We start from the raw sequence: 15,349 nt of genomic DNA, 5'->3' as shown, positions 1-15,349 counted from the left end.
ATGGTTCTATTACTAAACTAATACCTTTTTTTTTTATTTTAGCTGAAACAAAATAAAGAGGAAGCACAAACAGAATCTAAAGAATGACCACTATAAAACGTCGGCAGATGGCATCTACTAATTAAAGGATTATTTGAAACTGAAACATTTAAGAAATGTTCAAAAACTTAATCATACTTTAAAATTGATTAACCATACTCTTTTTTTAAACTATACTTTAGGTTAATTTCAATTAATTTCAAAGTTCAAAGAATCACGTTTACAAAATCACAAACATTTATAAAATGTATTTTAAATTTGGGCAATGTATACTAACAAATTATCATACAAGAAGTACAGGACATAGCATTCAAAACTTCTAACACACTTGCATGTAATTCATCAATTTCGGTAAATTACTAAATAAGATGTACAATAAATTATTAAGTGAACAAGATGATTTTTTAGTGAAAGATTCTGGCTGGTTGATTAAAACAATAGATGCATTACTAATGAGAATTAATATAATGAATCCTCTCTGACGAAGAATGTATCTAGATCTTCTTGAATATATAAAAGAGTAATTAATTATAAATTTGAAAAATATTGATAATAAATGCTTTAAATATTTAATGCTATCTAAGTTTGATAAATGTTCAAATAAAATTTATTTTAAAATGTTAGAAAAATTTTGGATTTCAAATGTAACCAACCAGAAGAAAAATTTGAACATATAAACAATACATCAATTCATATTAATATTTTAAATGATAAAAACATGCATAAGTTATCTACCAATCAGAGATTTTCTCATAGTCTAGCAATCGTCAATAACCTCTTCCTTTCCAAGTGTTCCCCCTCATAATTCTTAAAATCCGCATATTCTATGTACTTATATTAATTGTCAAGATATTATAACGATTGGTTAAAATCTCAGTAAATAAAAATAATAATAAATGATAATAACATAAATTCTATCTGCATAATTATAATACTTAAAGAAAAAAACATTTTAATCTATTTTTGTTTCATAAGAATAATAAATAACATAAAATTATTGTTATACAAAACATTTTTCAAGATTTATTAGAAGTCAGAAAACTAAAAGCTGTTCCAAGTTGATTTTCTATAAAATATGTTTTACTTCGCAGATATATTTATTATGTGTCAAAAATCTTGAAATTACTTTCTTTTTTAGTAAATTAAGTGAATTTTATTTTTATTTTTAATCATAAATAAAAATGTTGAAAACCCTAATATTTTTTTTAATAAGTAGCAGTAATAATAATAATGTTCATTATACATTTTTTATAACTATAGCATGAGAATTTAATTAAAGGAATTTATATTTTTGAAGAGCACATTTAATTAGCTGTGACCTTTATAACCCTGTGACCAAAATCTAGGCATGCATACGAATAAGAATGCAGATTCTAATTTAAAATAGGTTATAACAGGTACAGTTTTCCGATTAGTATTGAAAATTATCAAAATATAGGTAAGTAGGTATTTGATAAAGTTTCATACATATATTACATAATAGGTCACCAAGTTTCTTATTGTATACGGAAATACAGTTAATTGTGTTTTATCAAAATTTGTCTAGAAACCGGGAATCTAGCACACTGCTTCCAAAATAAATATACTTCTTATCCAAATTGTGCATGATTAGACAGCTTTCAGCCTTCAGATAATTCTGGCAACTTCGACATCAAATTGTTGGTTTAATTTACATCTAAATGACTTAACATTAATATATTTTTTAATGTTTTTAATAATGACTGCCAAATGTCTGAATACATTAATTTTTAAACAAAATTGATTTAATTGCTGCTCTCTCTTATTAATAATTAATTATATATAGTGTATTCCTGTCGGTTATCACCTATTTGTATAAATATAAATTAATAAACCCTAAGCCTAAACCTGTACGAATAGGTTTATTTTTTTCATACAAAACGTAGGTCTACCTACTTAATTATCTACATACAATTATATTAAGTCTTGAGCAAGAACTATGTAGTGACTTTATTTGAATTTAAATTTTTATTATTATAATGAAAACAATGTTTTAGATTCTGAGTGAAGCAATGAATGCTTGCCATGGTTTTTTGTGTTTGTCATCACCTTGTAGGGTAGTAAAATGCTTAAATTTTCAGATTGCATGAGGGAAGTCAAACATGTAAAACTCCCAATAGTTTTCAAAACTATTATGAAAAAACTGAGATTTTAGTATCTCTAAAAAAATAACCTTATATGCATGAAATTTTCACTGAAAGTTTTAGAATTGATTTCTATGCACCATAAAATTTTCAGAATATTGCTGCTCTTTAATAGGCATAAGAAAAATCCGAATTTTATATATTTGTATTTAATTATTTTCGAGACAACATTTTTCGCTGAATTAAAAACTTGAAAATGTAATACAACGTCCCCTTAAACTATTAAGGTAAAGAAAAAAAAACGGGCATAAATCCACCATAATACCATATAATAAAATTCATTTTATAGATTTTTAAGCGTTAACTATCCACTTCAAAAAAATGTTATTTTGAAATAGTCTTACCACTTCTATGATATTATTAATACTGTTATAACTGCTTTAAGTACCATATTACATCAATGTTACAACATAGGGTCTCATCCTACAGGAACTTTTTGAAATGTAGATTATAGTTGACTTAAGGTACTCTTCCTCTTGACCTAACACTCTTAATAGTTCCTCTCCTCCGCCCATCAATCTCACGTAAAACAATGGTACTCTATTTCACCGAATATAATATAATATATATTATATTACAGTAATATAATAGGTAAATATTAGTGTGTTACTAATTAGTTAGCTTACATATTTACCTACATCACTTGACGTCTTGATGACTTAACAAATCTGCCCTCAACAAGAAATAGCTTTGAAAAATTTGCAACGATATATTATGTAGGTAGTAGGTATTAGGTACCTACATATATCTGGTATGTTTGTATTTATATTCTTCTTCTTCTTGGCTTTATGACTCTCCAAGAGTCTTCGCCGCCACTGTCAAAGCCTTCCATCTCTCCCTATCCTGGACTATATCCTTTCAATCTTCTACTTCCAGTGTTCTTAAATCCTGTCTTTGTCTTACCCCGTCAAACCATCGCTTCCTTGGTCTACCCCTCGGTCTTTTCCCACTTGGTTGGTATTCTATGGCTGCCCTTACAGTCTTCGATTCATCCCTTCGCATAGCGTGTCCGAACCATTGCAGTCGTTGTGCTTTTATGTAGTTGGTTACCTTCGTGCTTTGTGTAATTTCTCGGATTTCTGCGTTTGTCCTTCTTCGCCAGCACCCCAATTCGTCATCATATATCGCACCACAAATCCTTCTCAATACCTTATTCTCGAAGGAGAGTAACCTTTTCTCCATTTGCGCTGTTATCGTCCACACCTCGCAGCCATACGTCAGCGTTGGTCTAACTACAGCCATATACAATCTTAATTTCGTCCTTCTCGAAAATAGTTTGGATTTAAAATACTTTAATAGTGCATAATAATTATTTTCCGCTCTGTGTATGCAGTTTACTATTTCTAAGCTCTAGTCATTATTACTCTTGATGGTAGCTCCAAGGTATTAAAACTGGTTTACTTTTTCAAAAACCAATCCTTCCACTGCAAATATTTCATGGTCGTTTCCCAATAGTTCCATTACTTTAGTTTTTTCTTGATTTACTGTTAAGCCCTGTAGTCTGTACTGTATTTGTATTTATATACATACCATAATTGTTGTCTATTTTTTAAATATCTTAAAATTTAAAAGAAAGAATGAAATGTATATTATATTATTCTGAGGTACTATCAAATTCATTGTTTAAATAATTTAAACATAATATATATGTATATTTTATAATAAATAAAATAATGACAATACTGAGGATGTTAAATGTTATACCTACTATTTAAATGCAAACAAGTGTATTGTTTATAATAAAACGACAATATTGAAGTTTAAACATTATTAACAATTAAAACACTGTGTATAGAAACTTAACCTATATAAACTATAAATATTTAAATGATTAAAATATTTCTTGATATAAATCATAAAAATAAAAATGTATTTTAATATAATGAACTTTTTTATTCTTCTTCGGACTCTTCTTCCTCTTCTGATTCGTCTTCCTCCTCAGACGATTCTTTTCCTTCTGCTTGAGCAGCATCTTGATGCTCGGTGTCATGTTCGTCTTCGTCACTGTCATCGTTTTCTTCAACTATCTCCTGTATTTCAACCTTTGAACTAATATCATCACCGTTTTCAGATACAACAGAAGTGCTACTTGTTATAGTAGTTGTCTTTTTTATTGTTCGTTGGAATACTGCTGTTGTTTTAACTCCACCTTCATCTTCGTTAATTATTTCAGTGGAGGTGGACGTAGTTGAAGATTTTGCAATCGCAGCAGCATTAGTTTCTTGGGTGTCCAAGCTTATATCCCTAGTTTTCTCAGAAAGTTCTCTTTGTTGCTCAGATTGATCGATTTTTCCTTCTGTTGTAATTTCATTCTCTTGTACTTGTTGAGCTTCTTCAGCTTCTTCAACTTCTTTGTCTAATGCTGATCGAGCTGCTTCCTCTTCAGCTGCTAGTCGAGCTGCTTCCTCTTCAGCTGCTAGTCGAGCTGCTTCCTCTTCAGCTGCTAGTCGAGCTGCTTCTTCTTCAGCTGCTAGTCGAGCTGCCTCCTCTTCAGCTGCTAGCCGAGCTGCTTCCTCTTCAGCTGCTAGTCGTTTTGCTTCTTCTTCAGCTGCTAGTCGAGCTGCTTCTTCTTCAGCTGCTAGCCGAGCTGCTTCTTCTTCAGCTGCTAGCTGAGCTGCTTCCTCTTCAGCTGCTAGCCGAGCTGTCTCTTCTTCAGCTGCTAGCCGAGCTGCTTCTTCATCAGCTGCTAACCGGGCTGCTTCTTTTTCAGCTGCTAGCCGAGCTGCTTCCTCTTCAGCTGCAAGTCGAGCAGCCTCCTCTTTAGCCGCTTTCTCTTCAGTTAGTATCCGAGAAGCTTCTTGTTCAGCCACTAACCGAGCTGCTTCTATTGCTGCTAATCTAGTAGATTCTTTTTTAGCAGCTTCCTCCTCTTCAGTATGTGATTGAGCTGCTTTTTTTTCAGCTGCTAAATTCTTATTGAAATTATTTTTAGTATCATCTTCTAACTTTTTACTCTGATAATATTTTGGATTTTCTGTACTATTTATTTTAACTGTTGGGTTTGTTGAAGATGCTGCCACAGCTTCTCTAGTTTTATTATAATATGACAACATAGTGATATTGTCGTCAACTTCTTTTGACAAATGAGGCCTTCTCCTTGGGTATGCCTTGCCACCAGCATATGACACACAAGCCAAATGTCCTTTACCTTTGAAAATATAAATGTAATTAATATTGTATAATAAATAACAATGGTAATTATTATTATCATTATATTATACCAATGTTGTTTTCACGGCGATAAGAATCAGAGTCAGAAAGTATTTTTTCAATATAAGCATCAGATTCTATACGTTGCGCTATTGGTAATTCACTATATCCATTAGACACTGTAGATACTTTTGGTCTGATTGTAGGAGTATATACTTGTTTAAGCAATCCAGCAGTCTGAGCCCGAATATCTCTCGTAACGTCATCAAAGTTCTAAAACCATCAAAATAATAGCGTTGATTAAAAAATAAATCTTAATATTCATTATTAATCAATTAAATTAATTCTTACTGTAGAACTCCTAGAATTTAGAAACTCGTCAGTAGGATCGTACGATGGATGGGATCGTGGACGATGTTCTATCCTATCTAAAACACCATGAATTGTAGCTGCGGATCTTCTGTGTAATGGTACGTAATGATGGTGATTATAAGAATAACCGTTGTAAGGTAAAACTTTTGAAGATGGTTTTCCAGTTGATATGGATGGTGTCAAAATAAATGGAGTAGGCGTAGTACTCGTCTGATATACTTGATGCGCCTGATTAGTTATTAGAATATTAATTAGTTAATTATTATATGATAATATTGCATGCAAAAAGTATTAACTTTCATAAACCAAGTACAAGGTGTATTTATTTTTAAAACTCATTGAAATATAACTTAAGTACTTAAATATTTTTAAATTGGTAATATGTTCATTGTTCAATTTACATTACAGATCAAAATAAATTGTAGTATAATATAGAAATAAAAATATCTAATAGATCTAAAATCCCGGTTCGCCAAAGAATAAAACAAAAAATCCAATTTAAAAAAAAAAGTTGTAAAATATAGCTTGTTGATAATTGGTAGGTATCAACATAATAAAAATTTAACATTATTTTATTAGTGATTGTTAAATGTCAATAATGTATTATATAGGTAGTTTAAATCAAAAATAATATACAAATATTGATTGTTTTATATGTAATTATGTGAGTATAAATCGCATAAAATTATATTTAATTTAAGACACTTGCACATTAAAAATAATGTCTTATGCCTACCCTTTATATTTTTTTTATAGTTAATTAAATTATAATTACTTTAATAAGTAAGATGAAATGTTAAATAATAACTAAATATTATACACTTTTTTAAAGCACTGCTAAATTACCCAAGCTGCATACGAAATTATGATCATAATTATTCAAAAATAGTCATCAGAAAAGTAGAAACTAATTTCTGCATAATATTTAATAGTTACTATACCCCCTGACTATAAATAAAAAAATCCATTATATTGGTATTCACGTTTGTTTTTATTTTAGTATAGGTACACATTTATATTCATTAATTAACAAAGATAATACTTATTAGATAATAATAATTTATAACAATATCATTCTGAAGAATAAAAACGTTGATAAAATTGCATGATAAAGCTACTGGCTTGTTTATGCTTAGGTACTGTATATTTTTTTATAATACAAATAGTATGATATAGATTCAAAAATCAAATACAACACACGTATATAGCCGTATGACCAAAGATGTTGTTCTTTCCTTCTATATAAATATTTTAAATACTTACATAGTCATATATTATTATAATTGTATTTATTTTATATATTTATACATTATAATTTATACCGGACAGTTAATAGTACCTTTTATTATTATTTTTTCTGAACTGGCTATTTTTTTTTTTAAATTTATAATTATTTTCTATTTGTTGGTTGGTTTTTATAATCCTAGATTTTTATATATTGGCTATTTTTACCATGGATATTAATTTTTGATTGTTCTCATAGGTACAAATAAATACACATATCCATTAATCTGGTTTTTTTTTCAAATTCATGAAAGTTATAGACATCGATTTCATGTAAATTACGTCCATATTCTTTTCACTTAATGGAAAGGAATAACTAATTTGAATTATTTTTTATGATAATTATGAACTATTTGGTATTATATATATATATATATATAATAAAATAGCTAAGTACAATAAGAAAATATTATTACCCATAAAAATGTCATAAATTATTTAATTACATAAATAAAATTAAAAGAAAAAAATACCAATGGTTGGTTTTTCATGAAAATTAGTATAATAGTGTATGACGTGTCGTCTGGCATGACATCAAATATGCTTCAGTAGGTAATTCAGTTTACAGAATTACAGTAAACACCATATTTTCATATACATGTATGTTTATTAAAATAACACTAGCAAGTCGTGTGTCGTGACTAATGGCGACCTAAATCAGTACATCATGACATTTAACTATGTTAGTATTTAGTTGTTTCTTATACTTAAAAATATCTTTGTTTTATTGTTGTATGATTATTGTATACAGTTCATTTGATTGATTAACAAAGCCACATAGGTACCTACTTCAATATTATATAAACAGAATAAACTATTAGATATAAGTGCTATATAAGAATAATATAGAGCTATGAAATACCTATCCTACTAGGTACGCAAACATTGAAATAATATTTAGAAAATTTTAGTTTTAAAATTAACAATTTTCTAATTTATGAAATTTAGATACAGGTAGATACCTACCTAGGTCCATAAAGTACATTTTTACGTTTCATTACCTATTTTAACTGAAATATAGTAAAATATATCAATATATGATTACATAATATATTATTTTATATAGGTATTATTATATAATATAATACATCATACTAATGCCGTTTTAAGTAAACATGAATTGAATACAAATCACATGTTCAAATGTTGTGTTATGAATTAAATAGGATGATTATTTACTAAATTCTTGTTTAATTTTCATAAATCATAAGTAAATTATTTTATACCATCTATGTATTATAGAAAATATTCTTAAAACATTATTAAATTACCTAACTCGAATCTAAGAATTTTTAATTTTTTTAATGAAAATATAGTTTAAATCCAAAACTACAGGTGTAACATTTTTATAAATTATAATTTTTAACATTTAAGTATTGGATAATCAACCAACATTAATTATTATTTATAAAAAGTTAAATAAAAGAAGAAGGTGACAGACAAAATGTTAAAAATATCTGAAAAACGCACTAAGACAATAATATTATAGCAAAATGTCTATTATTTTTATAAATAATTTATACGAATTTCTACAAACAAATTGAATTATTTACATTCATAATAGATGCCGTTTTATATATAAGTATATGACGTCACATATTATAATTACTTAGAAGACAGTAACCTGATACGTCATAATGATAATGTCATATTAATACAATTTTCCAGGCTTCCAGCCAAAATTAATATAACTCATCACATTAAATATCAATAATAGCAACATCATTTTTATCCATGTACTTTTTAGTATTTAAAATATTAGGTACCAAATTAGGTATACAAATAAAAAACAATACATTTTGCCATTGTGTGGTTGTTTTTTCATGTATATAGTACCTATATAAAATACATAACATAATGATATAAATGATATAATTAATATCAAATGCTTTTAATTGTTGTAAATATTAAACTAATAGATTGTGAACTAATAAATATATTGTCTAATGACTGTAATGAATAAAGTTAAAAAAATATATTAATAATAAAATTTACCCTCTCCTTTCCAATACTTCTTCAAAGCTTATGTATGTTAATTAACACCTAACTTAATTACCTATTGAAGTTATTCATTGCTTAAAATTATCCAGGTATAGTTATTTTTTTAATATGTTCTAGAAAATAAAAACTACGATTATATTTTGAAATTTTAATATATGCGTATAATATAGTTACCAATCTAAATTAATGTTAGAAATTTACAAAAGTTACTTTTACCGTCAAGAGGACGTATTTATTTTGTTTCCGTATGACAACTTGGTAAATTTACGCTCAGCAGATCACATGTAGTTAGTTTAGTTAGCTTCGTTAGTTTAAATTAGACTAGATCAATCTCTTATAAAACTTGATGGTAAGAACAATATCTGTGTTTGTATGTGAGTTTTGGTGATAATTCTGTTCTTGTGAGTTATGAATATTTTTAATATATTAAGTTATATTAAATATACAAAACTTGCTAAAAAATTGAACCATCGTAGAAAACCAATATACAAACACATATTATAATGCTCTTACTAACAATTTTCATAAGAAATCGATATCGATTCACACTAATTTTTATGCTAACGAAGCTACACGTGATTGCTAACGTTCTCTTAAATCTCAATTCTTTTCCATCCACAAGATACGTATAATACTTGAGTTTAGATTTCCTCTCCACGTATAGAACATAATATTTCCACATTGAACCAGAATAAAAAATATGGATACTGCATATTATATTTATTATAGGTACTTGTATTATATGTACCTATACACTACACACATAGACGCAAATGGGGGGATGGTGCTTATAGGGTACCCCAATTTTAAAACTAGCACATTCAAATAATGTTCGTGTTGTATATCAAAAACTTCTTACAAAACAAAATAACTAAAATGAGAATATACATAGCTTATGCACCCTCAGTTTTTTTTTATTAAAATTGCGCCTATGAGTATACATATACCTAACCTGTATAATACTGATAGTAGAAGATAGTTAGTATACCTAATAGTACAGTATTGACTATTGAGTATTAACTGTTAAATTTTAAAAGTGTATGACTCATAATTTATGTTTTAAAACAAATATGCAATTTTATTGTGCAAAAATATATTTATTTATTTTTATTTTTATTACCTATGTATTTATATAAATGATCAATCATATCAGTGTAGTGTTAAAGTATTTTATTTAGTTGTAGCTTAATTTTTTTTTTTTAATATGACCTACGCTTTAAAAAATTACTTCCAATAGTTCCAATTGCCTCTATGAGTTATAAGTTTAAGTATTTTTTGGTTTTAGAATATTTTTAATATTTTTGGTGACAGGACAGTTTGTATACAAATGCAGGGAAACAGTAATAAACGTTTTGCATAGTTATTGAAATCGAAATATCTATAGTCGGAAGAAAATGTATAAATAAGAAATTAATTCCTATAAGATATTACTTTTATTTTTTTTGACAATTTAGGCTTAGAAAATTTTTCATATTTAGGTTTTTATTATTACATAATTTATATTCAGGAACATAATATATCAGAACATTATATCCACTACAATAGGTTGAACATATTTAATAGTTATGAATTTTTCATGAAAACATATTCCTACTTCCTAATTCCTATTCAATGATGTTATATTATAATCTGTGTATGTAAATATAATATCAGACAATTAATAATTACCTTATAGTATGTAGGTGGCAAATCATAGCCATCAGACGAATACATTGGCTGTAATCAAGTATAAACAATATTCATTTGTAGGAAAAATGTTGAAAATAAAATAATATTTAACACATAATGAGATATTTTTTTCAATAAATAATATTTATTTTTAACAATAACAACAACAACAACGATAACGACAATATCGAAATAAATTATATAATATTATTATATTTAAAAAAATTAATTTAGTAGTAATAGCAGTAGTAGGTTTTGTAACGTGCTTGTTATTTGTAATATGTTTCGTGTGTCAATATTAAAATTAACTAACTGTATAAAATAAACTATATTAGATTCTATATACCAGTTATAAATTATAAATTTAATATATAATAGTTTAATATTAAAAATGCGTGCGTGCGTATTGTGTAAATATTGTTATATAAAACCGTAGTTTTTTTCCATATTATGTATATTTTCAATTAGTATTTATACGTGCACCTATACATGTAATATAATATGATTGCATTTAGGTATAACAACACCTAATAACATTATTATATACCTATAGGTAATGTAATAATATTTTTTTTCTTTCGATTGTTGGCTTCCAGTCTACAAATTAGACGCGGTAAGAGTAGTGACGGTAGGTGGGAGTGCCTCCGGGCAAGCGACCACTGGTGGTTGATGAATAAGATGAATGGTAACCTCCGGGACGACCATCGGACGAGGAACTTGTGCGGGTTACCTTCTCTGTTGAGTAGCTTGAGCCCGGACGTCCGGAGGACTCGATGCGTTGCTCAGTGTGGTATTCATATTGTCGTCTTGTTTCAACCGGCGCTGCAGGTATGCTGTACGACGAGCTCACAGAATATCTGCTGGGCGTCTATATACATATAAAACACAACGCGCACGTCACGCATTTCTTTATACTGTCTTTTTTAAATATAATTGTTTTTAATATCTAATAAAAAACATCCCGATATCCGTAGGCAATAAATGTTACAAATTGACAACATTTTTCCGGTATCTTGGTACCGTGTTGTACAAAATTATTGTCAACACGGCGTATGTCTTTAACGATTGTATTATAAAATACAATAATTATGTGTCTGCACCTCTACACCGCCGGCTATTAGTAATAATATGTTTCGTTTTATGTATGTATGTATGTATGTATGTATATTGTAAGTATCATGTATGTATGTATGTACGTAATATTATTACCAACACCTTTTACCAATGTATTATTATTATTATTATAATATAAATATAATATTATTATTGTTGCAGTAAATGTATACAAGTATAGAAAACGACACGACTGCCTAACGCGTGAAAATCGTAAATATTATTGTTATTTATTTATCAATCGAGGAACGGTATTTTATAATAAACATTGTTTGGCAAATCGTCGTCTGTCCGAACTTCTAATATCGGTAAAACGTGGGCGGCAACGAGCTGAACAGTATTCGGCGCCGAGTGTGCCCCTCGTGCCCTTCAGTGTCCACCCGGTAGTGGTTTAGGCGACCCTTGGAAGGTATCGTTTCGGTTTCGTGCAAGTGTCTGCGAGCCAGAGCGGATTTAATCAACGCTTTCGTTTCCGTTTCTACGTCTGTTTCGTTGCCGGCCCCGAGGAACTCCCGTTGCAATTGGTTTACGTCGCCTCTTCTCCCGAACACTAGGTAAGGCAACGGGACCTGACTGGGGCGGGGGACATTGGGGACCTTGTGCCACGGTACACGAACCGTGTTTCTGGTAAACGCGGCCGGTTTGGGTTGCCCGTGTTCTTGGTGGCGTTCTGACTATAACACACACACACACACCCACACACACACTGATAAGTATATCTATACCTATTATATATTATGTAGTATTCAAAATGCAAAAAACTGGAATTTAATCGGTTTTCAATAAGTACATAGTAGGTATCTAAGTTATGACTAAAATGTGCGTGTGTATATGTTGGCTACACAAACGACCGGTTAATGTATTTAGTGATACATCAATTTCCGTATTACAATAATTAGAGTGTAAAAACTTAATATCCATGGGTCATGGGTACACAAGCTAAATTTAAAAATAATTTGTAACACATTATATAATTATAACTTAGGTATATAATATTTTATAAATCTATATATGATTTATTACAATTAAGAAGTTAACAGCTAGTTGCTATAATATTCCACAACATCAACATATTGTGCCTACTTAAATACTTAATTAGTATAATAAAATATTATTTTGAAATAATACAATAATTTAAAACAATAAAAATATATAATAATATTTTGTAAATACAAACTCTGACTAATATTACAATATTAAACGAAGTGACGAACAATTAAAAGAAAATTCAATCTCAAAATTACTAGGTAGATACTAGATACATTTAGGATAAAAATTAGTTTAACACAATTTTATTATATCATAAAAATAATCGAGTGTAAATCAATGTATAAAATTGTTTCTAATCAATGCAGTCAAAGAATTTCCATTATGTATCAAATTATTAAATATGTGTGTAATGTAAAATAAAGGTAACAATTATTATTATAAAGTCTTAGAGAAAATAAAGTTTATCTATATTCTATATATAATTTTTTAATAACTCTGTTTATCAATGTATTCGATAATTATTGTGTGAAAAAAAATAAAGTTGAAAGAATTTACAAACTTAAATTTAGATTTGTGCTTTAGCGTTATTAATAAATACGGAGCCCCAGAAATGGTCAAGTCGCCAAATATTGGTACGCATAAATTATACACTCGAGAACATTCTACAAAACTTTAAAATAAATAAGCATAATGTACAAAAATAAGTATTAAACTATTAACGAATGAAAAAATATACCCATGATTCATGGACATAATTTGATGGTGCTTGGTGTTGGTAATAACAAATAAGTAATAAGTAATACGATTTATTGAGGTACAAAATAATCTGTTTTATAACGAATAACTAATAATGTAATATAACTTATAATAGATTATGGTCGTCATCGTTGTCGAACATACACAAACACATTTAGTATATAATTATTAGTATTTTCTTTTGATGTCATCGTTAGATCCATACTTCCACCACAGCCAATTGTGAAATATGAATGTGAGTGGAATATTAAACATTTTTCAGTATAGGTTGTTTATATTTTAAAATACAAAATATTTAATATTGTATGTACAGTTTTTTTTTCAATGCGGCTATTTAATATTTTACCCCCCTCGCAAAGAATTCATAGTTTATATCAAGACATTGCATGACTGCACAGTGCAGTTTGTGATGAAGTTTTACTTTGTGAGCTGGGGAAGTATGTCTTTATTTGTTAATGAAAGTTTCAAGCAGTGCCGTCGTAAGGTTTATAGAGACCTCCGTGCCAAAATATGACAAACATGTTCGGATTGCAATTCGGAACTTTTTAGTTTTCACGACACATTCATTTTACCGATAAAACTAATTATTTTCAAATAATCAAAACTATGCCATAGAAGATATCATACGGGGTCCATTAGGGCCATTGGCCATTCATAATATTATGCGTGATAAAGACATAGACTTCAGACATAACCCTTAAGATGGCACAGCAGGTGACTTAGTAGTCGGAAGATAATTGTTGATGACGTTAGTTTACCATCTACTGACATCGTCAAATCGTTTACGGTTACGACACAACTTAGTTATTTTTTAATTAATAGTAATAATTAGGTATACATCATATAAAAAAACGACAAAAACACTTACGGTGACTGAATAAGAACTGGCTGGTTTGTAGTACGCCGGTCTGCGGGAAGTGTAAAAGTCGGAAGAGTAAACCATGTTTATTTTATTTAAGTGTAAATTGACTGTTGGAGATTAACTGCTAAGATAGCCCTGCGTTTTGTGGTTTGTGCGAACGGTTCAGCTATTTGTGAATGTCTGAAACCAAAGTTATGTAGTCACTAAAATGTTTTAAATAAAATAGCATTATATATAAGCATACACATGGATAAAGAGGGGATACGATCGTCGAGTGGTGTGCACTCGGCGTCCACCGGCGCTGACTAATCGGCCAAAGCGTGACGCCTGTAACAGGATTTATTATTAGAACAAAATATGTAACAGCCGCCGTTGTTTTCTAATGCGAATATGAATAATATTATCAAGGACCGAGGAAATAAGCGAGAGTAGATGGTACGTAGATATATATATAGCAATTGGCATTTGGCAATGGCAATGATGGATCAATAATAATAACATCAACATAAACTTTTTTATAGGTACGTAGCTATAGTATACCTATGTGCATATTGATATTATTATACAATTGTACGGCCTTTGGTTTTATGGGGCCTAAGAAAAAATAATTTCTTGGAATTTTTATATCTTAAATACATCATCTTTTGTAGAAGTGTTTTAATGTTTTCATTACATTTTAAATTCCATCCATATTTAATATTAATTCATGTACCAACCTAGTTTAGTTGATTATATTGATATTTTTATGGCATTCATATACACCATATTAATGTTTTACTATATTGTATTTTAATTTTCAATAATTTCTAACTATAGTCCAAAATACTATACATTTATAATGTTGTTTATTATTTTACAGGCATTTCAAAAGGCAATAAATTCAAAAGTTAAAAAACTTTAATAGCTTTATTCATTTGCAGCCTGTAGGATTGCTTATCGAACGGTGTTGGTT

The 15,349-nt window shown here is 28.7% G+C and overlaps 2 protein-coding genes across 2 annotated transcripts; both read right to left on the bottom strand.

Moving 5' to 3' along the window:
- Window positions 1-3,059: 3,059 nt before the first annotated feature.
- On the bottom strand, window positions 3,060-3,443 carry LOC149060559 (uncharacterized). Its single transcript, XM_089229590.1, has one exon. It carries the CDS (start codon window positions 3,441-3,443, stop codon window positions 3,060-3,062), a length of 384 nt encoding a protein of 127 aa, XP_089085716.1.
- Window positions 3,444-3,832: 389 nt separating this feature from the next.
- LOC107163825 (uncharacterized) lies at window positions 3,833-14,620 on the bottom strand. The gene is made up of 5 exons (XM_015511420.2): window positions 14,404-14,620; window positions 10,677-10,724; window positions 5,703-5,951; window positions 5,423-5,624; window positions 3,833-5,349 (listed from the first exon to the last, which is right to left on the bottom strand). Exons 1-5 carry the CDS (start codon window positions 14,476-14,478, stop codon window positions 4,094-4,096), a joined length of 1,830 nt encoding a protein of 609 aa, XP_015366906.1. The 5' UTR covers window positions 14,479-14,620; the 3' UTR covers window positions 3,833-4,093.
- Window positions 14,621-15,349: the final 729 nt, after the last annotated feature.

Source organism: Diuraphis noxia, unplaced genomic scaffold (genome assembly GCF_037042655.1).
Source record: "Diuraphis noxia isolate RWA-SAM2 unplaced genomic scaffold, SU_Dnox_SAM2 contig0001, whole genome shotgun sequence".
Taxonomy (NCBI): domain Eukaryota; kingdom Metazoa; phylum Arthropoda; class Insecta; order Hemiptera; family Aphididae; genus Diuraphis; species Diuraphis noxia.
This window is presented reverse-complemented; position numbering and strand designations above follow the sequence as displayed.

Bases quoted from the DNA above. Each gene is read 5' to 3' on its own strand.
- LOC149060559 (XM_089229590.1), bottom strand. From the start codon at position 3,443: ATGGCTGTAGTTAGACCAACGCTGACGTATGGCTGCGAGGTGTGGACG.
- LOC107163825 (XM_015511420.2), bottom strand. From the start codon at position 14,478: ATGGTTTACTCTTCCGACTTTTACACTTCCCGCAGACCGGCGTACTAC. The intron at 5,952-10,676 runs GTAATTATTAAT...ATAACTAATCAG, and splicing joins TGCCACCTACATACTATAAG to GCGCATCAAGTATATCAGAC. The intron at 5,350-5,422 runs GTATAATATAAT...ATATTTTCAAAG, and splicing joins TCGCCGTGAAAACAACATTG to GTAAAGGACATTTGGCTTGT.